This window comes from Amia ocellicauda, chromosome 18 (genome assembly GCF_036373705.1).
Source record: "Amia ocellicauda isolate fAmiCal2 chromosome 18, fAmiCal2.hap1, whole genome shotgun sequence".
NCBI classification, from domain to species: domain Eukaryota; kingdom Metazoa; phylum Chordata; class Actinopteri; order Amiiformes; family Amiidae; genus Amia; species Amia ocellicauda.
The window spans coordinates 24,048,982-24,074,683 of NC_089867.1; the positions used below are offsets into that span (position 1 = coordinate 24,048,982).

Sequence of the window (25,702 nt, forward strand, 5' to 3'; positions counted from 1 at the left end):
TTGGCCTTTAAGCTTGTGCTCAGAAAAACGATACATAATAGGCTATCCACCCTAATTTAGTCATTTGCTTGGCACTGCTTCAGCTTTCGAAGAAACTCCCGAAGGATCCCAATGAGTTGGCCAGGAAGTTTGCTCCGCACAGGCCACCATATCAGGACAGGCCTCCTGTTTTCAGTCCACGAAACGCTTAATTTCCCCCTTTTTTTGATCCACACAAACCCATTACCACTGGTGATCTGATGGTGGCCCAGACCCGGGCCCTGCCAGAGGTATGAGGTTGTCAGAGCCTGCCAGCTAAGCCACCGTCACAGAGCCCCTATCCAATGTCCATATATTTGTGTATGTGACTGAGTGGGTATTTGAATATTTTATCTGAAGGCTTCCAGAGAGGTGGATGGAATTGGCTGTGCCGGGGTTTGTTTACTCCGGCTCTTCTGATGAATTGTCCGTCTATTCCAGCAGTTAATCAATTAGGAGATCAAAGGCTGAGACTCCAAAGTGTTTCAAAGAGCGCGGGCCGCAGAACGCATCAGACTGGCGGCGGCTGGAGAGAGAAGGGAAGGAGACAAAAACAGAGGAAGGAGAGAGATTCAGATAGTGGGAAAGGGGCGAGAATCCCTAATGAATGAGTCCGATGTTAAAAGGATCCATTTAGTAGTTAGATTGAAATGTATATACAACGTAGATTGATCAATTCGGTGGATTGGATACTCAGCCATACAGAGAAAGATACAAGTGAAATCAAAAGACTGTGATGCTGTAAATAAAAATTAAGAAACAATATTTGCTAACTGTCAAACTTTTTATAGATGAATACAATTCAATATTACCACTTTCGCGTTGCAGTTATCTCTCTTTGATAGTCTATTTGAATCGGAACGACTACTTACCAGAAACCTCGTTTGGTCGTGTATAAAAGGCTTAGATGCGTCTGATTTTATTAAAGTACTCAACGTGGAATGAATTGGAGAACTTTTCATGCATACCTTTAATGCCTGTGAAATTATATGCGCGCTCTTTCGCTTTTAAGGATAAAGTAGTGAAATTAAACCGACTTCATTCTTGTTGAGTTGCAGTTTAAAGAACAAAGCAAAAGTGATTACTAATCTCTCACACACTGGCGTTAGTGGAGCAGAAGAAGAAGAAGGGGAAAAAAGGAAAAAAACAAGGAAAAGACTTGTTATAGCCAGTTTCCCAAGATCTAGGAAGATGTTGAAAAAGGGTCAGTCATTTCAGAGTCGTGATTAGAGCATTACATCTACAGATCACAGGTTTTAATGCTCTGTGGATCTCCAGTAAACATATATGAATGTCTTAGCACATCAAGGCGCCAACCCTGGTCTATCCCATCGCTGCTGTGATTCAACCCTCGACTGTCATCTCAATCGTCGAGGCCTGGCAGATAAATGTGCCACTATATATACATACCTCGCTGACTCCTCCAGCGCCGAACTCAAGAGCCAAAGGAATTATAATTCCCTTGCCATCCAGATGTGAGGGGGGGCAGGCTGTGTAGAAGTGGCCAGGGCTCCCTAGCTGGCACGTGGAGCCCCCCTGGCCTGTGTCCAGATCTGCACTACCACACATTTTGGTAGTGTTTTGGAAGAGAAAGGGCATTGAGAACTAGTTCATAGACTTATCTAACCATTCGGTTGGGTCTGAGTTTTTGTTTTTAAAGCAGCTGTCTCACACATAACAATTGTCTCAGGGCACTTGAGAAAAAGAGATAGAGAGAGAGTATATTAGGAACATCTGTCACTTTTCAAATAAGTCTCAGCTAAAAGGCAATGTGAAATACAGCTGTCTGAGAGTTACTGTTACAGGTTCTATTACTGAATTTATAAATACATACATTCAACCAAAACTCACACATTTTCACCCTGATGTGTCCTGTACACAGGACTCTGGACATTTAAGGGTTAAGCCGACAGCCAGGGGTGCTGCTGTGAAGTGTTTGATGTTCGCCTTCACTGTCAATCCCTCTCTCCTTTGCAGGTCTTACCTCCAACACAAAGGAGTGAGCTTAAACCACAGCCCTGCCTGGCTTGTACGAGTTCAGCTTATTTCAGTTAAAACTCGTGTTTGTCAAACTACCTATACAAAAAACAAATATTTAAGAATGTTATTGGAAAGGAACCAATAATTTGTGTGTGTGTTTATATACTATATATTTTTATATTATTTTTAACAATTAAAACATTTACTTGCATATTACTACATATTTACTTTCAGGGCTCTATTAGAATTGTAACTGGATGACTTGAAGTTCTTATCACCTAATAAATAAATTTAGTTCTGGGGTGCATTTTTTTATTTTTAAGTAACTTCACTTATTATATTAAACAATAACAAGTATTTGTTTTGCTAGCAATTGCTACCAAATATTGCACATGACTAAGAATTACTCGTAGAATGGACACGTTTTTTTTCCTAGTTAAATGTATTAATTCAAGAACAAACAGGTATTTCTTTATTCTTGAGTGTAGTTCACTCCAGCCTTCACTTCCCCAACTCAAAACCCCGGGCCGTGCCGACGCAGTGCCACTCTCTGTACACCGCCGTGTGAAGCGCTCAGGGTTTGTTTAACGACACACTGTTCTCCTGTTACAGTGTAAATGCCGTCGCTGTCCGCACAGGGAGCGCGGCTCGTCAGCGACGCGGGTGACATACCAGACAGATCCGCTGCGACTGCCAGGAATCGCAAACAGACGGGATTCCAGACGGATGGGCCCGAGCCAAACCAGATAGAGTATGTTGGTTAAGTATTTCGGTTATGTTGTGGACAGCGCACAAGATAAATGACTTCCTACAGATGTGAGCGCTTTGCACAGCAAGCTCACTTACACTTCCCTCCAAAGCTGGGCTTGCAGTCTGCGTCTGCCTCCCCTCTCTCTCTGACTGCACAGAAATGACTCGGGGAGAATTGGGAAAAACACCAATCATAGATAAATCAATTAATTGAATGTGAAAATGACAGTGGGCCCCACTCCCACAGAAGCGTATCACTTCCAACAGGCAGCTGTCAAAGGATTGCTCTGCCGTGTGTAGCTACAACGCACCCCTGTAACACAGCTCTCCTCTCACCAGCTGAAAAGTACCAACAGATTACTTGGACTTAGTAGGCCAAGGTACAGTGAACAACGTGTCAATCGTTCACGTGTCCCCCCAAGGGCCAAACACAGACCCCCCCGGGCCCACAATGATGAGAAGAGGGCGCCCTTTGTTGCAGGAGGATGTGTATCTAGGATGTGTATCATGTTGCCATCACTGTCACAAGAAGGGCTGGTATTTTTAGTGTCGTCTATGGTTTTAGCTGCCTATTAATGTCAGTCAAGACAGAAATACATGACAGTAAGCACTTTGATGCTGTATTTTTGGGCCTGAAAGGGGTAATTCAGTGACGTCCCGTCCCATAGTGAGGGACGCGCAAATCTAAATATCACTGCTCTCGATTCAGATGGTAAAGTTGTTTAAATAGACACTAGCTCTGTTACCATCCACAAACATGTTTTGTGGGGCAATTCTTAAGTTTGCATAAGAAGTATAAGCAAATTTTCCAAGGCAAAGTGTGTTTCCATCCGACTGACAAAATATGTGCAAATATTAAACAAATTGACATAATTTCCTGCAAAAGCACTTGGTCGCACTTATGACATGAATGCAAACTTATTCGACAAGGCATCAGTCATCTGTAAAACCTGTTTCCACTGCCATTAATCGCATAAGTTATTATTCATATTAATAATAATAATAATAATATTAATAACAGACTTTTGGTTGATGTTTCTTAAATTCAGTCGACATGTTGTTTCCATAAAGTCGTAAAGTTTTTAATTCGCAAAAAAAAGGCTTGATGGAAACCTCAATACTGTGGCACTGAAGGTAGATGCAAACTTTTGGACCCTGAAATCCAAAATGGCCACAAAATATGGTTCATTACATACCCACATATAATGATAATGAACATTCGCCCTGGATAAGGGGGTCTGCCAAGAAATTAAATAATAATAATAATAACATATATCCCCTCCATTGACAGATACCAAACCCTTTAATGAACCAAGAGTGGTGCAAGCTGGGAGGAAAACTAGAAAGAAAGAGAAAAGAGATCAATAAACGAATTCTGTGTTCATTTTTAGATCTTTAATTGATAACAGTTACGCCAGTGTTACAGTTAAGACACCAACAGGCTGAAGGTAGTAAATGCCAATACAAGTTCCCACTAGTCTAATACTTCATACAGCAGAATAAATTATGCCATGATAATATACACACATGCTGAACAGAAATGTAATAAAGCAAAACACAGATGCAATAAAAACAGCAAGTAAACAGGTTAGGAATCAGGGGTCAGGGGTGGGGTTGGTGAGTCGGGGGTGGGGGGGGAGTTTGGGCAGATCACATAGTGCTTTAAATATCCCAACGCTGATAAATGCAAGTGTTAGAAACGGGTGTTATACACTAGAAGCGTTTTTTAAATTGTCTTCATTTTTTTTTGTTGTTGCTTTTTTCTTTAAAGTTTTTTTTTAATCGTTTTTTCGTTTCGTTTTTTAAAAAATACACAAAGTCTTCGCCTCCGAAGTGACGGTTTGGATCCCTCTCGTGGTCGGTGAAAGAAAGAGAAAGAGAGGAGTCTTTTGTTTGTTTGTTTCTCTGTTTATTGTTTGTGTTTGTTCCTGAAGATGTCTTGGGCTTGCACACACATCCCCACTGGTCCCGGGTCACAGTTTGTGTTGTTTGGGCAGGTCTCCCTCTCGCGGAGTCCGTTGTTTGCCCCATTCAGTGCTTAAAACTAACAAAACCTTGTAGTGGCAAAAGCATCTGTCCACGCACTGTCCTCCTTTACTGTGTTCGGCTTCTCCCAGACTCCCTGTCAGACCAAACCACGAAAAATGTGTCTCCAGTAGTAACTGCATATGTAAACGTAAAACACTTTCCTTTCGGTCTCTCTGGACGCAATGTTCCCAGTCCTTCGCTGAGGGCCACGTCTCCTGTGCTCTCAGGTCCGACATGGACTCAGTCTTTTCTGGTCAAATATTATACACATCATTTTAATATTTCATTAATACTTGAGGTGGGTGAGTTGATTTTCTTTTTTTTTTTTTTACTTGCTTTTTTATTAATCAGGAATCTGTTGCTTTCTGGTGAGCAAAATTGATACAATCTGTCAGTTTTTGTTTTCAAGACATCAAATACAACAAACTGAACAAATCAAAGCAAAAAAAGAAGGAAAAAAGACAAAGAAACAGAAACAATATTAAGGAATGTAAATCAAAAGTACATCGTAAAAAGACTTCCACAGGTCTCCCGCTCGATCCACTACTGCACACGATTTTGTTTTAGTATAAAACATACTCTTTTATAAACATACAATACACAATCCGCTTTATGTCTACTGTACAATGGATATGAGACTAGATAGATTGTGTCCAAGATTAACTATGAGTGCTACACAAATGTTTCATATTAACTATAAGTTGTCCGTTTGTTTAAATCGTCTCTTTATACATCTGTGAATGCATATTATCTGGAACCCAAAGGTTCAAGAGTTGACAGTAAACCTGATATATGAAACGCTGGCAAATCCAGAGGCAATGTGCTTCAGAGGGGGTCCGAGGGGCGCGGACCCCCGACAGCGCGAGAGATTCTCATTTCTAATCATGAGATAGCACCCTGTGAGCTGCTTCTTCCTCCGATGTCAGAGCACATGTTAATGAAACTGTCCTGGTCAAGAAGAGACGCACAGGGATACATATCATGGAGGTAAAACAAATAAAAAACGAAAAATAAATAATAATAACAATACAAAAACAAATATTCTGGGTCGAGAACTTTCTAAGAACTTTCTATACTAAGGGGCGTTTGTGGACCTCTTTCGTCGTTCACCTGTCTATGCTGCTATGCTAGGATTGGACCGAAGCATTCTGTGTCATTCTAGAACGATCGTGGTCCACTACAACGTGACATTGTGTCTAGGGAAAAAGGTGAACCAAACAAAGTCTCTACTCCAGATACTTCCAGATCAGCAGGGACACACGCACCCGGGACACAAATGGAAATTGGGCTTCAAGGCATTCAAGACAGAAAACAGGAGACACTTCTTCACACAGAGAGGCGTCACAATCTGAACAAACTCCCCAGCGATGTGGCTGAAGAGACAATTTGGGAACATTCGAAAACAGACTGGATAGGATCCTTGATCACTTAGTTATTAATGGACACCAAACGAGCACGATGGGGCGAATGGCCTCCTCTCAAATGGACACTGTCTTATGTTCTATGTTCTTACTCGGCCCACGGAGTTGCCCCAGCGTTGGAGCAGACAGGCCTCCCCCTCTCAGGACAGTCTCATTAAACCGGCCTCAGAACGGGCATGGAATGTAGTGTGGTGGATTTCCTGTACAGAGAGGCCCGACGGCCATGGCGGTGCTGGTGAGAGATCTGCGCACGGCTGGAATGTGGGACGGATATATCGAGACAGAACTGGAACCGGGGGGCCACTGAAAGTGTTTATGTCTCTGTAAAGACATCGCCCCGTGGATCCCGGGTTTACTATCTTTCATGAGGGCAGAAGAGGCGTCCAGAACGTCTGCTAACAGACAAACTCACACCTCCATGGCAAGCACTGACCGGGTCCCGGGACAATCCTATCTCTAAGTGCTAAGCCCACCTCCCCTTGTCCTCAGCTCAGTACACAACTGCTCCTTCCCCGGGTCTGCATGACTAAGAGAGTGACAGAGTGTAGTGGGACGGGACGGGGGATTGGGGGCCATCTAAATGTTTGGAATTCCCAGACTTCCCCACCGAGCGGCCCAACCCTGTCGGAATGACGTAGAGTTAAAGATGGGATGGTCAGCCCACTCCTGTACGGTAGAGAGAGCGGGCGACGGAGAGAGACAGACCGGAGAGACAGGGGACCCCCCCCAACACCACGAGAGCTGCGGACCCCCCACACCCCCCTCTGTCCTCTGCTAGCATTTACAACTAGGTCTCATAAAGGAAAGAAATAGAAAACAAAGTGTGGAACTGAAAAAGAAACAACGAAAACAAGTACAGTAATCATAATTAGAACAATAATAATAATTAGAACAATTAGAACAATAATAATAATAATAATCATAATAATAACAACAATAATAATCATAACAATTAGAATAATAGTGACGATTCTCTAAGGAACTACTATAAACAGCAAGGGCAGATCCCGGAGTGAGACTTGTCTTGTGTCGCCGGTGAGTGATGCTTGTGATTTCTGCAGAGACGACAGACGTGGGGTTCTCCGCTCTTCGTCTGCGGGGGGAGGGGGCTGTTTGTTGTGGCGGAGGGCGGGGTGTGAAGGGGCAGAGCGGGGCAAACACAGGCCAGGGGGGAGGTGGTAGGAGTTGGAGTTGAAGGCTATTTTTGTAAGAACCTCCTCAGCCGACAGCAGCGGCTATAGGAGAGCTTCGGTTTGGGTCTGGGAAGGGCTTCGACACACAAACACACACGCTCTCATACACGCATACACGCTCTCACACACGCTCTCACACACGCACACACACTCACTCACACTACGGAAGCCCTCCTATAGCCACGGTGCTGGGTGGCAGTTGCTGGGCATGGAAAGGGCCCGGTGGCGGTGGTGGTGGAGGTGGAGGTGAAGGGGACTGGGTCGGTGGGTCGGGGGTCCCGTCCCCCAGATCAGTATGCCTGTCCCGTCTCCACCTGCAGCAGTCCCAGCACGGCCGAGTGCTCCCCCAGCTTCATCCTCCGCTGAGTGGACAAGCTCACATTCTTGGCCAGGTAGTCCACGGCAGCTGCAGAGCCGGGAGAGACAGGGGACACGTCAGCAACTCCCACACGGGGTCGTGGTGTAATCATATTAATAACAATGTCAAAGAGGAGACACACACATGGAGACGTATGGATCAGTGTTCGGAGGCATTAATGAGGTCGTATAGCGCCCGACCCCTGGGGACGGCACGAGGCTGCTAAAACTGTCAACCTATAGTTTGCATGAATTAAATAATTATTTTGTAAGGGCGCTACTTCTAGAACTACTTGTAATAACGATAATATATACATTTAGGATATAAAGTGACACTTCTATAAACTGAAAACATTCTGTCTAACTCTCTCCTAACATACCTGAGCTGTTTCCTCTCCAATCTTTCTCTCTGTCTGCCTCATTTCCTTCTCTCCCTCTCTCTGTCTCTCTCTCTCTCTCTCTCGGTGGCACAGTCCTGGCAGGGCAGTCAGAGCCCGCCCGCTCCTTCATGTCACTCCGTCCTCTCCCACCGGGCCTGGCTTCTCCACTGCGCTGTTTATTAGACTTGTCATTTCTATTTGCATGCCTGTCACGCTTCCTATCTGCTATCGTTCTCATCATCAGGCCGCGGCGACGCCGGAGCGGTTTCAGCCGTTCATTAATGCGGCATAGTTTCCAAGATCTTTCCTGTTCATTTGTATGCCTCCATCAGACGGACAGGCTTTCACAGATAACGATCGGATGCACACGCGGCAGGAACGCAGGTGAACATGCTACTCCGCACACGCACGACTCTCACACACAACGGTGGTCGACTGTTACACACTTACAAGGACTGTTAACTCACATAAAACCCCACTGATTTGCCACGACCTTTGACTGCGTTTCCAATTGAAATGAGTTCTGTGTGTCCCATATATGACCTAGAGACCACACGTGCACGCATATATGTAACACATTAGGACCTGCAACACCTTTTCTAAGTGCCAAACTAGACCTATTATTAAAAAGGACAGGAAACAGTTGACCAAACTTGGAAATCTACCAAAGGCAAGTGCACAAGGATGTGTTGGTGAGTGCTCTGTTCTGTGCTTGGGGTTTTACGAGCTCTACGATCCCCTTTCCTTTTGATCACTCTCCTTCCCTCTCTCTCTCTCTCTCTCTCTCTCTCAATCTCTCTCCCTCTTTCTCTCAATCTCTCTCTCTCTCTCTCTCTCTATCTCTCTCTCTATATATATATAAGTTAAGGAGTCCACAGGTCTGGGTGCTTTGGCTCTGGCTCTGAACAAAGGCAGAGTTGGGGGGTTTCAATCGGGAGGGGGGGGCAGGCAGGCTAGCCTTTGATGTGCCTCTTCCCCTTCCCACCCCGAGCGGCGCGGGGCTGCCTGCTCCACCACGCAGCACGGTGTGACTAACTCAGCACCGGAGGGCTGCGCCATGATTGGAAATATCTGGTATCGGCATTCTGCAGGAGATCTTTATCAACAGCACGTGTCCGCTCTCACCCACAGGCAAGACGGGAGGGTCAGGGGGCACCCCTCCCCCCCTCACACACCCCAGAGCCGGGGAGGCAGGTATTGATCAGCCCGGCGCCTCACAAGGTTTCAATTTAACAGCACAAGCTAAAGACATTAGAGGGGCCTGATTGAGGAAGAGGCGCAGCGAATGGCCAGGGGGTCGAGGGGACAAACCAAGGGCAGGCCGGTTCGGGAGCACCGGGGCCCGCGATGCGAGGAAGCAACTTTGAACCCCCCCGCCCCAACACCCCTCCAACCCCGACCCTTCCACACACACACACACACACCCCCCGGCACATATAGCGCTTTGACCCAGAGACACAATATTATCAGATATTATTAGGATAGGATTTGACTCGGGCTGCCTTTTAACCTTCGTGTATAATTCCGAGCATAAAGAATCAGATTTTAGACACTGGAGACAAGGAGCTGAAACAGAAGAGGACCACTAATCTGCTGGCTCCCACAGGAGTCTCCCAGTGGCGCACTAGGCCTCTCCAACAACCGTCCACCACCGAAACGAGGGCCAGAGCGGGTCGAGAGGAGCACGGGAACCGGGCTGTGTGCCACCCGGCTCTAAACGAAACTATAGAGCGATTAGGGAAGTGCCCGCTGAAAAATGACTGCTTAAAGACAGAAAATAAATAAAGAGAATGAGTTTTGTACTGTATATGAGTGTATAAAAACTGTGTGGCTGCACTCAACATAAGCTTGTTAAACTATAACCTCCGTCGAGTGCATTCCGTCTGCACACCTTTAATATTCCTCCCCGGGGATGGTTATTTGAACCGCTCGCGATTTCCTCCTCCTTTGTTGGCGGAGGAGACAGTTGTGTTTGAGCGGCTGAGATCCGTTCAGAAGGCATTACCTGGAGACCCTGCCAAAGCGCTGTCAAGTTGACACTAAATAGCAGCGTGTCAAAGCTGGGTGGGTTCTTTTCCGGCAGGAGAAAGGCTTGTCAGGAGACTAGCAGGACGGCAGGAGCCGCGTACCTTGCAGGTGGGTGGGCAAGCTTTCCACGGAGAAGCCTTTTAAAGTGACAGCTGGCACCGAGCATAATCGCAGAGTTTTTAATGCGATCGCTGGCTAGTGCTCCACGAGGCGGTTTTCTTTTCACAGGCGTTTACACCCTAAATCCCAGGCAAGTCGAGCCGGCACAAAGCGCGCTCCGGAGTGTGCCCTGCTCTCCTGCGTGGCGGGGAGAGCCTGGGATCGCTCTGCTGTGGAGTAACACTCGCTTGCGTTCCTATTCCTAACACATTTGCTCTTTTTAAAGGTAACCCTTTCCTGCCCTGGTTTCAAACACAGCTTTGGCGAATAAACACGCCCCGATAAGCCCTCCGCACCTGGACGAAGAAGGGGAAAATCTGTGCCACGGCTCCCAGGGACAGGGAGCTACTGAGCCGGGCGAGGGGGCCATACATGGGCCAATGAGAGGGGCGGCCTGCTACTCACTCTGTCCGTACTGGCTGTACTGGTACCCTGCGGTGACGGGGTCCACGCTGTAGCTGGTGGTGCTGTAGGTGGGCGGGCAGTAGGACTGGGAGGAGGGCAGGCTGTCCACGCTCTTGATGGGGTCGGAGCGCTGGCTGCAGCTGGCCGAGATGGGGTTGGAGGACTCCAGGCTGCCGTGCAATGGGGAGATGGAGAAGTCGTGCTGGGGCTGGGGGGGCACGGCGCTGGGGTTACTGAGGATACTCATCACCTGCAGGGAGGAAAGAGAGAGAGAGAGAGAGAGAGAGAGTGTGTCAGAGAAGAAGAGTCCGCAACACCAACGGAAACAAAAAAAAGTGGAATCAGCCGCTTGGGATGATTTTGACATTTATTTCCCCCGAATTCCATTATGAAAAAACTGCAAAGACTGTCAGGGTTACATGAGATTTCTCCTGTCTCCTGTTTTTTTTAAGGACCAAAAACTAATGCACATTATGTGTTCTGGGGGAGGGGGACACCTTTTCAAACAGACAACTGAAAAGACATTTTGCCCTGGAGACGAACCCATGCTGTTGCCCTTGGTATCTGGCTGGGACACAGGCCTCCTGGTGCTTATATATGAGGTGAGAGTCGGGGAAAAGGAGGGGACCACCAAATCGAAGACCTGGCTCTTGGCCCGTTCCCTTTAGTGCTACGTTGTGTGATCCTTCACATGGAATGGGATGACTACAGACTGCAAGATCCACGCCGTCCGCCACTTCTGACTGGGCAGTGAAACCCGCAGAAGAGAAACCGGCACGGCCATGGTCTACAGCCAGCCTGTGCCCGGACACCGCGGAGTTCGTTCACACACTTCACAGACAAATTGTATTTGCGGTGCGATGGCTGTGCTGAGCTGCAGGGAGGAGGAGGAGGAGGAGGAGGAGGAGGGAGAAGGGAGGAAGGGGGGAAAGCAATTGCTCCTGTGCGGGGCTTTAAGGGGGTTTTACACCTCAGCCTCTCCGAGTTGAGCTCTTACAATAAAACCTCAGCTATCTCTGCCTCGACAGTCCTGGCAGGGGTAAGCGGGGCGCAGCGAGCGAGGAGCGAGGCAGGGCTGGTGTGAACAGGCCCGGCTCCAGGTTGCGGGGGGGTGCTGGAGCTCTGCGCCTGATAAGCAAGGAAAGGGGGGGATGCAGGCGCGCTCTATTTACAGCTCAGCCAGCAGTGCCAGACAGCTCGAGTCCCGAGGCCTACACGAGAACACGCGCTCGGGGAATACATAATCTAGCGCTTTCAGCCCTCGGAGCAGCTTGACAGTCATGAATAGTAATAATGTTTAAGATAATAAATGCTCACATAAGATCCCCTCGGAGATTAGGCAACAACAACACACACAAACACACACACACACGAAAACATACATACACACACGTCATGTCTTCTTGAAAATGGGTTTCCACAAGAGTGCAGGAAGAGAGTGTACTGTGTTTGTTATTCTTCAGATCGAGGAAAACAGGAAAATAATAATAATAATAATAATAATAATAATAATAATAATAATAATAATAATCATAATCATAATAATCATAATAATCATAACAAATAAATCTCAGTTTAGTGATTAAAGAAAGCTACATGATCACTGTTTCTTGCCTGAAATCCCATGCAAATGTTATATTGGGTCAGTCATGGAAAACTATAAAGAAATTGCAGCCAAAAACCCATTCACATTTCTGCTCCAAAAGGACCAAAATCCTGACAGGAAGTGGGAGCTCTGTGAAGCCCCAATGAACACCGACGAGACTCAACATCGCAATCTGCTCACACCGCAGGAAATAAAACACATACACATTTGTGTAATAAATAAATCACCGCAACCTCTGAGCTGTTCATAACAAATTAAGCTCCTTTTATTAAAGCTTGGCATAGAGGTATAACAACACTGACTAGTTTCAAAGTGGGCAGGAACCTCAAATACGACCATTCCTCTCAGCCCGAGTGCTAAGAGAGTGTTTTCCATCCCTTCCACTGAAGCCAGAACTAAACACACATGTGCAGAAGCTGGAGAACCGAGTTCACCAGAAACAAAGACCCCTAAACTCAGAGTCCCTGTGACAGTGAGGAAGAGGAGGGATGGGGGGTTGGGTGCCACGAGGGTGTGTCTGAGGGTCGAGTGAAGGGCGCCGGCCGCAGTGCTGGGGGAAAGCTGGCAGACACATGCTCCTCATTGACATCCAACACAAAGCATCCTTCCCCAACATCAGGTTCGCGTTCTCACTCGCCACGCTCCGCTGCCCTTTGGCCCTCTTTGTACTGGGGCTGCTAAACCAATTAGCCCATCATGGTGCTGGTTAAAGAGACCGTGCCCTCCTGTCCACACTCAGGACACACAAAACACTCTCAAGGGTTTCCACAAGCCCCACGCCATGGTGTCCGAGCACCGCGGCCACAGAGCCCCAACGCCCAACGAGTGAGGTGTTTCTGGTGTTCAGGACAATGGAAAGATTTATTTATTTATTAAGATGCCTAAAAGACATGCTTGGCCTTGTCATGCTTCAGATATATCCATTATAAACTGGTTGTTTGCTGGGTTTAAAGGCGTCCAGAGAGAAAAAAAAAATGATTTGGCTATTTAACTTGATTCGGTCTATCTCCTCTTCCTAGCCATTAAATTAAACAGCGACAATAGGGGCTGTTCTCGGATCAGGACTTCTAATTACAATTCACAGATTTCCACTGAATCTCCGCACAAGGAATGACCTTCCTTACATAAGTGGGAATGTGTGAAGTGCATCGAAAGACCGGGCTTCCCTTCTATCAGCCGCAGTCAGCCTGTGTTCCCCCCCGGCCCGGGCCAGGCGGCGTGGCCCTGGCTCCGGCTCTCGGTCTGTTTAACCGGGAGGCCAGGCTTGTCTGTTGGATCGGGACTCTCTGGCGGCCTGAGACCGTTATCTGTGGAAGCCCCTTCTTTGAAGTGGCATTGAGCTTCGCTGAGGCGTCTCAAAACCTCATTGTGCCGGCCCAGCTGAATTCATTTCTACAGCACATTTACCGAGGCGGAATATTTTAATTTCAGTAAAGTATTATTCATACAATAGTAATGATACTACTACTACTACATGTACTACTACTACTACTAATACAAAAAAAAAGCTTTGTTCTGTATGTAAACCACTTTTAAAGGCTTCTCCGCAGGAATTGCCATTTCTATCAGACGGGCGCGGTGCACAGCCCATGAAATAGCCCCGCGCACTTTCGGGGGCGAGCGAGGGGAGGCCCGGGAGTCTGACACGTCTATTCACAGGCGCTGGTTAAGCGGCCTGTAGCCCCGGTGATGCCATTATGGCGCTGAAAGCAGAATTATTCAAATCTTCAAATTTAGCATAACCTTATTGACATCAATTAAAGTGGCGAATTGAAAATATTCCGGCGCGGCGAGAGGTAAAGCGCGCCCTTTATCCGCAGCGAGAACCATGGTGGGCCATTGTGCGCTCGATCCCCTCGCTGCCCGCGCTCAGGAGCAGCGGCCATCCCCATTGCCATGGATTTCTGTCGGTTTCCACAGAGCCCCGAGTTCAACAGCAAAATGTACAACAATTAGCGCACACAATGGCGCCCGGCAAAAAAACAACACCAAAAAACAGCTTATGTCGAGGTTTTCTCAACCCCCCGAAGTTAGTTAGTGAGACTGAAAACACACACGAGGAAGAAAAGAGCAGTGGGCCGTATTCAGGCCAGGGAAGCAGTGAAGTGTGTTTTGAAATCACTGTTTCTAACCCTAGAAAAGTCCGGTTAGATAAAGCATTAAATAAATCAGTCTGTACTGATGTTGAATATAAAGAAGACACACATTAATGAATGATGAATTAGTGAAATGCAGTATTGGGATGAGATGAGAAAAGTGTACCTGTTCAATCGATTTATTTATTTGTTTATTCTGAAAGGAACATTTATTTGATATACTTCAAAAACACAAGCACACAAACGATGCTAGTTATAACTATATATTACCAACTTTGGGGATTTGAACATTATTTTCCATCAATTACATTTTAAAATAAAGTCAGTTACAACATTTCCCAACTGAAGCTTCCTGAACTACGACACTTTTTATTTTCCTGTAGTTTTTTTTTTAAATCCCTCTAAAACCACCGTGTGAAGAGATTACTTCTTCACCCTTTTCCTACTGGGGGACATCTTTGCCATTTCTCTCTCCCTCCTCAAAGTTAGTTCTACTAACACAGGAAACAGCAGCCCTTTAACCTTCAGACGTCCTACTTTGAAGCACAAGAGACAGAGTAATGAAGCGCTGGAGAGAGACACACACTCTCTCACACACACACACACACAGAGACTGGGGTCTAAAGCTTGGCATGCCTGGTATTTGTAATCTATTATTTCCTGCCATATTACCATCACTAAATAAAAATCAATATTCTCTCCACATCTGTAACCTTTCTATCTGATACGGTTAGCGCGAGGAAGTGCTCAGCTCTGCCAATCACCCAGACTGACAAACAACATCCCGGGGCAGTGGCACAATTCCCTCCGAACCGGCCACTTCGGCGTGGCGTAACATCCCAGAGACACGGCCAGTCGATAGCGCACTTAACTTTATTTCTCTCTCCTTTGAAACTCCCCTCCTCCTCCCTCCCTCCTTCCTTCTCTCCTCACCGTCCCCACAGTAGCTTTTTTTTTTTCTCTCCTTCCCCCGTTTGTAGCGGCTGTGTGCGCGCACTGGCAGTGTAGATAATGCAAGCCAGGACCCAGTTTAAAGGACATCGCTCAGGGGCATTCCCCGCTTCTCTCTCTACAGATAGATTACTTTATAAATAATAATAAAAAAAAGTAATTAATTCTCTCAAGTTCTGAGCCGTCCGGCCTCGGGCAGCGTAAATGTAAAACTGTAAATTGATACAATGTGCATCCTTTCAGATAAATAAATAGCGCGTTCGCGACACAAAAAGGGAGCCTTTCATAGCGGCCTAATTTCCTTAACTGTCAAATTATATTTTTTGTCTGCTCAAATGTTCGACGCGACTTCTCTCTTTGTTGAGTTTCTTTGCCGAAAAACAACTCGACTCCCTCTCAGCTGGAACGAAGTTAAAATGTTAACTGGCTCAGATGACAATGATTTAATAGCCTCTTCCTTTTTCAAAAAGGACAAATGATGTGCTAATTTAAGCGAGCTGGAACTAAACACCCTTTCACAAGAGGGGATTTAATGATGCGATTCACTCGTCTTCTCTTTTTTTCACCCTAAATCAACATTTTGAATGCTTTGCTTGAAATCCTGTTTAAAATAATAATAATAATAATAATAATAATAATAATAATAATAATAATAATAATAACTTGTGCACTTTACAAATACAAATACAATTCAACGACAAACTAATTTAAAAATCGCATCCCTTTATTTCAACATGAAAATCTCTTTTTTGCAAACATGAATTTTATGTCTGAGTGGCTCGGAAGTAAAGCTGGTTTAACTAATGTCATGTCTCAGAATGCAGACAATTTATTTATTATTTTCACACACAGCGAAATAAAAAACAAACACAACCCCTGTCGCGAATCCTATTTCAATAAGGATCACTTTAAAGCACTGGACAGGTTTACGCAGAAAGCCAACTCGGATTATATTTGAATCCAGGTCCGTTCAGTTCAAAGTAGGTGTGCGGCAGAACTGACAGCATTAAAGTGTCACATTTACAGTCTGTGCCGTCTATAGAGAGTAAGAACAATTTACTGTCAAGATAACATTCGCACACGTAGCATCAATGTTTATTAATATACTCATGGATTTGTACAGTGTAACTTACTGCAACACACACTGTGCGACAATGGTTTTGTGAGACATGAGCCAATAAATAAATGCATACGTAGAACACCATGAGTACAGACAGATGCCAGACAGACAACCAGAGAGATGGCCGGTCCTCTGGCACACACCAGCGCTGGATGCCCTGTGCGTTAACTACCCCCCTTGCAGAACGCGGCGATGGCTGAGCACTTGTGTAGAAGATCTGCCTCATCCCCCTGCTACTCATCCCACTCCCATCTCCCCGGCTCCAGTAAAGGGCTGAACGAACGGCTGAAGCGCGGCCCAGGCAGGCAGAGAGAGAGAGAGAGGCTTTGAGAAGTACAAAGACTCCATTAGGAGGCAGCCGCCCGGGGGCCAGTCTGCCCGTGGAGCAGATAGGACCCCGGTGTGCCTGCTTTCCCAGCACCGCCACTCCACCGCCACGCTCAGCAGAGTCTCCCTCTAATCTGGTAAAGACTGGATTAGCCCCTGTGTTATAGATAGCTCTTTATTTCACCCAAATTAAATGCCCCTAAGAGGTACCTTTAAGTTTGACAAAGGTCATCTGGGCAAAAAGAGGAAAATAAATAAAATAAAATGTCTGGGAGCTATCTGAGGAGTACAGAAAAATAAGTATCTCACACTGGCCAGATTTTCTGTAGAGATAGCAGTCTATCAGGGCTAATTGCTGGGGCTTTTTCCAATATTAAACTGTGTGTGTGTTTGTGTGTGTGTGTGTGTGTGTGCTCTGGTTTGTTGATAACAAAATACTAACCCAGAGGTTGTGCATTCACAAGTATCTGATATCATTACAACGATGGAACCGAAACAAAGACACACTGACAATACGAGTAAAGCATACAATTGTCTGCACTAAGTGAAAAGAGAGTGATGTACTAATCTAAAGGAACGGATGCCATTTTAGAGAAGTGGTTCAGACAGCCACGTTATTTTACAGTTTTATTCTTTTCCTCTGTCCTGCTCAGATTAAAGAAACACTGACGCTAATAAAATCACAGTTTCAGAGAGTGCTGATTTAATAACTTCCTGACCTCACTGGCAGTAGTATCTATCTTGTTCTGTATACTTGTTTTTCATGACATTGTGGCACTCGACACCACGTGACCTTCGTTCTGTAATATTGCAGAGATCCTCACAGATCTATTGTGTATGTTTGGTTCGAATGTGGGTCACCTTGGATGAAGGAAATGAAAAATTGTATAAATAATGGCCTCTCTCTATCGAAGAACAGACCCTTCTGAGCTCAGGTTGAAGAGGACAGAGCTCAGGAGGAGAAGAAAGAGATGAATGAAGCATCTTGTAGGCCTCGTTGTGCCAGGGGTTAAAGGGCACCTTAAAAGAGTACTTTCCACTTTTCCCTCCCACCCCCCCACACTCAAGGTGGGCAGCCTGACAGACAAAAAAAACACACAAAAAAAACGGGGCGCTCATCTGAAGAAACAAAATGACTATTTAAAAATAACGATGATTGCATAAATTTAATTAGCCCGTTTTGTCACGGCGGAGGCAGCGACTTATAATTAAGGGATCCATCCAGCAGGCAGTGAGCGTCTCCCCGCAGTCGTGGCCCAGGATGGCAGGGAGCAGATGACAGCACTGATTTCCTCTCCTGGCCGCATGTCACGCTGCTAATTGGCCGTGGTACGTTAATCGAAAGTGAAAAGTGGCATCCGCCGACGGACTGGGATAAGGAGACTGGATGGTGTATGTGTGTGTGGGGGGGAGGAGAGAACAGTTTGGGAGTGGGGGGGTGTAGTTAATTGTTTCCAATTAGGTGTCTGATTGGCAGTGACAGAAACTGGGCATTGACAAGCTGGGTACAGATGAGGGAGATTAGCGGGAGAAAAAAACAAGCTGTCACTTCTCAGAACATGTTAGCTATGTGAAATATTTTGCATATGGCTCTTTTAACCCTCCGTTGGTTGGTACACAACTTCCCGTCTGCGCCGGTATGGCTCTGCGTCCAACCGTTTGTGTTCCCGCGGTGGCAGTGCCAACGCCAGCACACACACAGGGGTGCCCAGCTCTCTATTTCTGCCACAAACTTGTGACATCGAGTCCTCCAAGCTGAACACAGAGGTTATGAAATTAGCTATTTAGATTTTTCAACCATATATAAAATCCACAGTTAAAGAATAACACAAGAAGACAGGAAGAAATAGATAATATGGTCATATATTTGCAGTCCTGCTTAATTGTTGTTTAATCAGAGGGGCATCTCGGTTCATTAGGTCAGAGATAGGGGCACATACTGATTACAGGTGAATGTAAACACATAGGGATTAGTGGCCGACTATAACTTCACTGACACGACCGTCGCTCCAGTTAAATTTGCTCAGCAGAATTTAATAAAAATAACAATGAGACACAGTTTCTGATGCTTAAAAAAGGTACTATCAATAATTCCTTTCTTCTAAACCCATCCTTGGCAGCTTTCTGCGGCACAAACTCGACTTTCTTCCCCCCACCCTCTCCCCTCGGCTTGTACGGCGCAAACCTCGGAAAGTGTTTCTGCGAGATCTTTAGTGTCCCAGAGTGCGCAGGGGCCCCTCGCTAACCAAAGGTTAATGCCCTATATTGGGCCGCAATTGGAGAAAGTGTGCCGCGCAATTGGTTTATTTTCCACCGGTAATGTGCTTGAGTTAACTGTGGGATGAATTCAGCCAGCAGGAACAAGTCCCCCCACCTCAGCCTACCCCTTCCCCATGCCGTACCTTCTCCCACTTCGCACCGCCGTCTCTGCCAAATTAATTGCCAGCTTTTTAATTTCAGGAGAGCGTGTTTTTTTTATATTGTGCAGCAAGGCCCGCAGTCTTGGAGGGGAGCTCTGACAGAAACGCGAGGTGGATCATCGAATCAGCCGAGGGAGGGGGGGAACGGGGAGGCAGTGCCGGTGGTGGGGGGGGTTTGTTTGCTAAAAACAGCAGGGAACAGGCCGAGTGAAAAATGTCAGGTCAAATTGTTCTTGACAGTGTTAATATCTGCACCTCATAGCCATAATTACATGTAAATAAATAGTGAAATAGCTCTCAGCTGGAGTCTGAGAGGAGAAGGCTGCTGTTTGTGCCAGCCAGCTGGGGACTCAACCAGATTTTATATTATTATTTCATTGCGAGGGGAAGGAGAGGGGAGGGGGGGTGGAAGAGCCAGTGAGCGTGAGAGAGTGAGAGAGAGAGAGAGAGAGAGAGAGAGAGAGAGAGAGATTCCTCTGACTGACTGCGAAGAAATCTGTACATGAAACACAAGAAAGAGATAAAATCTACTTTGCACTTGAGCAACTGACCAAACCAGAGGCTTTGTTCGCGTAAAAAAAAAAAAAACGGTTTACGTTCTCATCCGCAGACGGACTGAAGAGTGGTTGTTCAGCGGAGTAGATTAGGAAAGAAAGAACCTTCAAGTGGGTCGAAGAAGCGACATTTCAAAGCTCGTTTCGACAAGAGGTTTTTAGAAGCACCTGCTGGGAATTCAGAGAGAGAGGATTTGAAATCGATTTGGCCAGTTGAAAAAGCACCACCACAGATACAGGACACCTACACATCAGAGACAACTAAAACTCCCCACTTTTTTGCAGGGGCTTCAGAAAATCCTGCCATCGCGCACCAGTGGGCCCTGCGTATAGTTTGGTCCTGTTTTCAGTCCCTTCCGGCATGCCGTGGCTCAGGGGAGGAGTGGGTGTTTGTGTGGCCGCTGGAGAGATGCGTGGATGAGGTGAGAGTTTTCTCTGGGCGGGGGGCAGGTTGTGAGCAGTGCGAGGGGCTGCTTCTCGTTCGTAGGGCCAGAGAATTAATCACTGGCCCGCACCTGTCAGAGTGGTATCTGGAACTAATGGGAAACACATGCGAGAGTGGGCGACCTCCCAACCTTGCTGCCAAGGGCGGCTTCACAGCAGCATAGACAGCACAGACCCCCGATCCCAACTCCACCCCTGCCCCCCGACCAGCTCACCCAGGAACCCAGGAGTGCTCGATGGCCCCCACTGTCCCGACAGACCGTCCACAGCGCACAACAAGACCTCACACCTGCCCACAGGCTGTGACAGGTTCACCTCAAACCAGGTATTATGAGATTGTAAATGATCAGACCTCCTGGTATTTGTTCTCTACTTCTTGGAACTACACATAAATAAAATAAAATAACAGAGTAATTCAATTTATTTGCTATTGTGATGGCTCTGCTCAAAGGCCTCTATAATGATTAATGCTCCTAAATGACATGAACAAGTATATAAATTGTAACAAGATGCACAAAGTGTACCAGTTTCCAAAAAGGCAGAGTCTAAAGCATAAATACAAGCTGCTGTGGAATAAGGAAATCAATTTTTCACCTCGGACGGCAACCCGGACATAAATACATCTAGTCATGTTTATAAAACAAGACAGGAGTGTTTATCCGTGTAGCTCTAACGCACATGATGGAAAAACGTCTTTAATTTACTGTATTGATCCCATAAATCTTCATAAGAGCTGCAAAACCAGGGCAAATGAAAGCGGGAAGATTGTGGGTAGCGCTTAGTGTCGACAGTGTGTGCAGAGAGCAGGACACGGGGCCAAATACACGGCAGACAACAGATAAAGTGACGGGGAAGGAAATATAGGTTGAGGACTAAGTCATGTCATATCTGCGGGAAGGAAACGAAGTGATTTCGTATTTTTAAACGGCCCACTTCTGACATAAGCGCAGACATACATACACAGGCTGTATAAATACCTAAATGTATAAATCTCTATATGTGTGTACATATATAAATATATACATAATATATATATAAGATGTGATAGGTATTTGAGATACTGTCAATGCCTGTGCCTATACCCTTTAATAAGGGAATACAATTCTCAATTTAATAGGCATTTCTATTGCGTGGGACCCACAGTGTACGAATTGGTCCTAGCCAGTCCCTACTTAAATCCTCATCTTCTAGGATTTACTGAAATTTATATTGGCTGCCTCTGCAAGATAAATGTAAATCGCATTCCCTTATATTTACTATTTATCAGGATGCAACAGCTCACTTTCTGCAGGAAATATCTCTCACCCGCACACAAACACCCTTGCATTTAAATAGCATTTTTATTGTCCGCCGTAGCCTTTCATCTGTGCGAGGGGAATAATGTTTCCTCTCTGGGGAGAGAGAGAGAGAGAGAGAGAGAGAGACAGAGAGACACACAGAGAGAGAGAGAGAGAGAGAGAGAGAGAGAGAGAGAGAGAGAGAGAGAGAAATACACACACTATCGGCCAAAGCTGCCAAAAAGAAGAGGGGGAAAAAAAAGTTGGTGGAATGAAAAAAAATAATAAAATAAAAACCCCAACCCCAACTTATTCCTTTGAAATGCGGAGGTAAGTATGTGTTTCATCTTCGTCTGCTGTGCTAGGGTGCAAGAGATTGGAGATTAAAGGAGACAGACGGGCCAGGATCCACCCCGAGCAAATGTCCAATAGCAGGACCTGATTTCTTAAGCTGATGTGCGAAGAATAGGGCCAGTGCGAATATCAGGGCATTGCTGGCTTGCAAAATCATTATATTTATTCCATTGTATGAGCTGAGCTCATTCCTGAAATGATCCTGTTATTTAGTTATGACATTCACAGTTTATTTATTTATTTTGAACATTATTGCTATTTTTATTAGCTCTACATGTTTTTTTTTCCTTGTCTTCCTCATTCCTGACCAGCTGCATTGCTAGAGAGTGGGGTTTGAAAGCGTTTTAGCAGCCAGCAAGCAAAGAGACAACAACTAAAACCTCAAAAGGGTCACTTCAGCTGAAATGCCCTTGAACACGACTGAGAGGCGACCTCAAGGATGTGACTTTCTCTAGTGGGTTTAGGTTCACCAGCTTTTTTCAATTTTTTTGGATGCTAGAACAAAGGGAAATGTTTAACAGTAGATATGCCAAGGTAGACGGGACTACCGAAAATAAATAAATAAATAAATAAATCCAATTGTTAACCTTGAGAGATTCTACCGAATGCAGTTGTCATACCTCATCACCAGGTGGTGCTACACGCCATTGCAAAACACACCTACGGACACAGCCAGGAAGAGTTTAACGGGGAGATTAGTTTTTATTAAGCCCTGACATTCAATACTAAAAAAAAATAATGGGTTTGAGCAGCTTAGACGACTCTGCTCCCAGTAAATCTCATATTTATTCTGGAAACTGTGCCTTGTTCCCTCTGTGACTTGAGTTGCTCTGCGGAGGTCGGGAAGGGAGCGGACAGGCCATCAGCCATTGGGAGCCAGTGTTTTCCAGTCTGCGCCCCACTGACAACACACGGCTGCACACACCCGGGTCGTTGTTTTCTACCGAAGGACAGACCCCTAGGTGTGTGGGAGTGGAGGTGCAGCGCTGGGATAACCGGGGAGCGAAACACCCCACTCCCACCCCCCACTCACAGCGTGCTCCAGTGTGATGGACAGCTGTCAATCTACACGTCCCACACCTGATCCCCAAGGACCCCGGCGGCTTCTGGTTTTCAGTCCAGCTGAGGTCTTCCTGCCTCAATTGAATCCATAATTGAACTAATCGTTTGCGTGATTGGGCCTTTGTCTAATGAATTTCATCTCCCACTTTGGAGCTACCACTAACACTGCATCGGTGACTGAAAATCTTTGCCTAATTAATAGTGCAATCTTCCACAGGGGAGCTCATGTAGTAATAGATACTGATCTCAGTCAGACCTGCTGTACGAGACAGGTCTGTGTTGTTGTCCCACATCTGCAATCATCATACGTGCAAATACAATAAACATACATGTTCACCTTTATCATTCAAAATACGTTACAAGTTATCTGTGGGGAAACTGCCCTGGTACAGTCATGCTTTACCTGAGACACCACCCTCCACAACCACTCAACAAGTCCACACACACACACACACACACACACACACACACGCACACGCACAGTAACATGAAGTGCATTCTCCACATTTTTAAATTCTTCTCAACAAGAGCAACAAAAAACAACAACACAAAACTCTAGAAATTTATGCTAAAAACATTCTGCCAGTGGATATGATTTAATTTCCCTGCTTTTTTTGGCAGCTACCAAGCAGGTTTCTTTTCTTCTTTTTTTTCTGCTAAAGCTTCTTATTTATTTTTTAAATTCTTGCCAAATGGAAACAGTATCTGTATTTAAGACGAGTTCTAATTAACAAGTATCATTTCCCTTCTGTTTTTTTTTTTCCTCAACTGTGTGTGTGTGTGTGTGTGTGTGTGTAGAAGCGATGTAAATATATGCGTTTGTTCGTTTGATTTGTTGGCGTGGGATGCTGCCAATTGACTCGGCGCCCAGCGAAAGGCTTAATACACAAGTTTTAATAACATGTGAGACTATATGCGACTCGCGCTCATTGATATTCAGGTGCACAATGTCTTGTCAAAACCGAGAAGAAGGAGAAGGAGTGAGCCAAAACTACATTTTTTTTTTTTTGATATATTTTCTTTTTTGGCAACCCCTGTGCGGGCTTCTTAAATATAATTCATCCAGTTTAAAGTGGCTGCCGTGCTAATGGAGCTCCAGAGTGCGGTTTGAGTCCCCTCCCTTATCTCTGCCAGACAGTTGTCAGGAATCACTTCGGAGGACTGAGTTAGCGAGCGCTGCGTAGTCGAGCAGGCCTGGGGATATGGATCAAAGGGAGTATTGGTGAGCGCTGCTCTGTCTCTGATCCCCCAGCGCTGAAACCCAGCCTATTCGCTCTCCATCCCCAACATCAAATGCTCGCCAGAGTCCCTTCATTCCCAAACACAAATCTTCCCACTGCACTAAACTACTTTCGCGTTTCTTCTGCAGCGGCTGCCGCGGCGGCTCTTGCGGGAGGATGGCTGCATTGTCTCTTGAAACAGATCCCCGACTCTTGCCCTCTCTCTGCTCGCCCGCACAATAGATACACCATGTCTCGCCGTGTATCTGTACATCTGTAATTCTCTCCCTCTCTCTCCCCTACATCTATAAATATGGATATCTATAGGAGGCCACCCTTGCCTACAGCAGCGTTGGCGTATTGCATCTAGACTCTCATGTTTTATCCGTTTTTTGACACCATTAGCATTTTTTTCAAGGTAAAGTATATAAACGCACTAGTTATATACTTGAAAAGGCCCTGGGAAGAAGAATGCTTATCAGGTGTACAATGAGTGTTTTCTGCACGTGTGTCTGAGCTGTGCCGTGTATTTCACACTGTATTGCCATCCATTTCATCACAGCACAGATACATGGATGTCATTCTCACAGAGATGATTTTAGTCTTAAATGTAATTTAGTTTAAGTATTGCATGCCATAAAATAGTAACAGGGGCTATGTTTAATTGATGTCACTGAATAAAACAATTCCACCTCTTGGCACATTTATTTTTGAATGATTTAATGCTCGTCTCCCTCAGTATTGATGTCAAACCTTTTTCTTAATAGTTTGTAGTGCTGTAGTGTTCCTGTTATTATGATTATTATTATGATTTATTGGCAGACACCCTTATTACAGGTTACACGAGGAAAACATCATCCTAAACCCGTCACAGACGCTGTTTTGCCTGCACGTTACACAGATACTATATACTAATATACACCGTTTGTCTGCAAGGTGTCATGGTGTGATGTTCGAGTTTCCTTTGCCTTAGCCATTAGTGTCCCCTCCTGGTGAACACAAAATCGTGAAATGGGGAACCTCCTTCATTTTGTGGAGAGACACTATACCGCCTGGATGAATACAAGGCGATTCACGCTGAAATATATATTAAAAAATGCAGCTCTCCCCCCCCTTTTAAAACCCAGAGAGGGGAGATTTTTGTCTTTTCCGGGCTGCTGTTTTCTCAGGTCTCCCAGCAGGGGTCCCCGTCTCGCAATAAAGGAGCCTCTGAAAACACACATTTAGAGACAGGTTTGCTGATGAGACTGGTTTGCCTTTCCCTAAGAGCGTTTACCCTCAGTGCTTTCTTTTCTGCCTTCTCCATGAAAACGTCAACTGGGACAAATAAAAAACCTGCGAACAACATCAATTCCCCACACTCCTCTGATCATCAAAAACAAATAAACAAACAAACAAAAAACAGATCTTTGAGTCTGGTTTCCGCCAAAATAACTTGATTTTCATTGGAGAGCTTGTGAATATATTAATTCTACGATGGAGAGCCCACAGAGCGATTGGCCGTCTCCACGTCAGCTTCAGAGCCAGAGAAATATCTGGACTGAAGGTTGTT

General features: G+C 45.6%; 1 protein-coding gene across 2 annotated transcripts in view; it reads right to left on the reverse strand.

Moving 5' to 3' along the window:
* Positions 1-4,133: 4,133 nt before the first annotated feature.
* pax7a (paired box 7a) overlaps positions 4,134-25,702 on the reverse strand; it is a 76,006-nt gene continuing 54,437 nt past the window's right edge. For both annotated transcript variants that reach the window (XM_066690989.1, XM_066690988.1), the window contains exons 8-9: positions 10,720-10,969; positions 4,134-7,796 (exon numbers count right to left, since the gene is read on the reverse strand). In XM_066690989.1, coding sequence (XP_066547086.1) covers positions 7,681-7,796; positions 10,720-10,969 — 366 coding nt within the window. In that variant the 3' untranslated portion in view covers positions 4,134-7,680. The remainder of the gene's footprint in view (positions 7,797-10,719; positions 10,970-25,702) is intronic.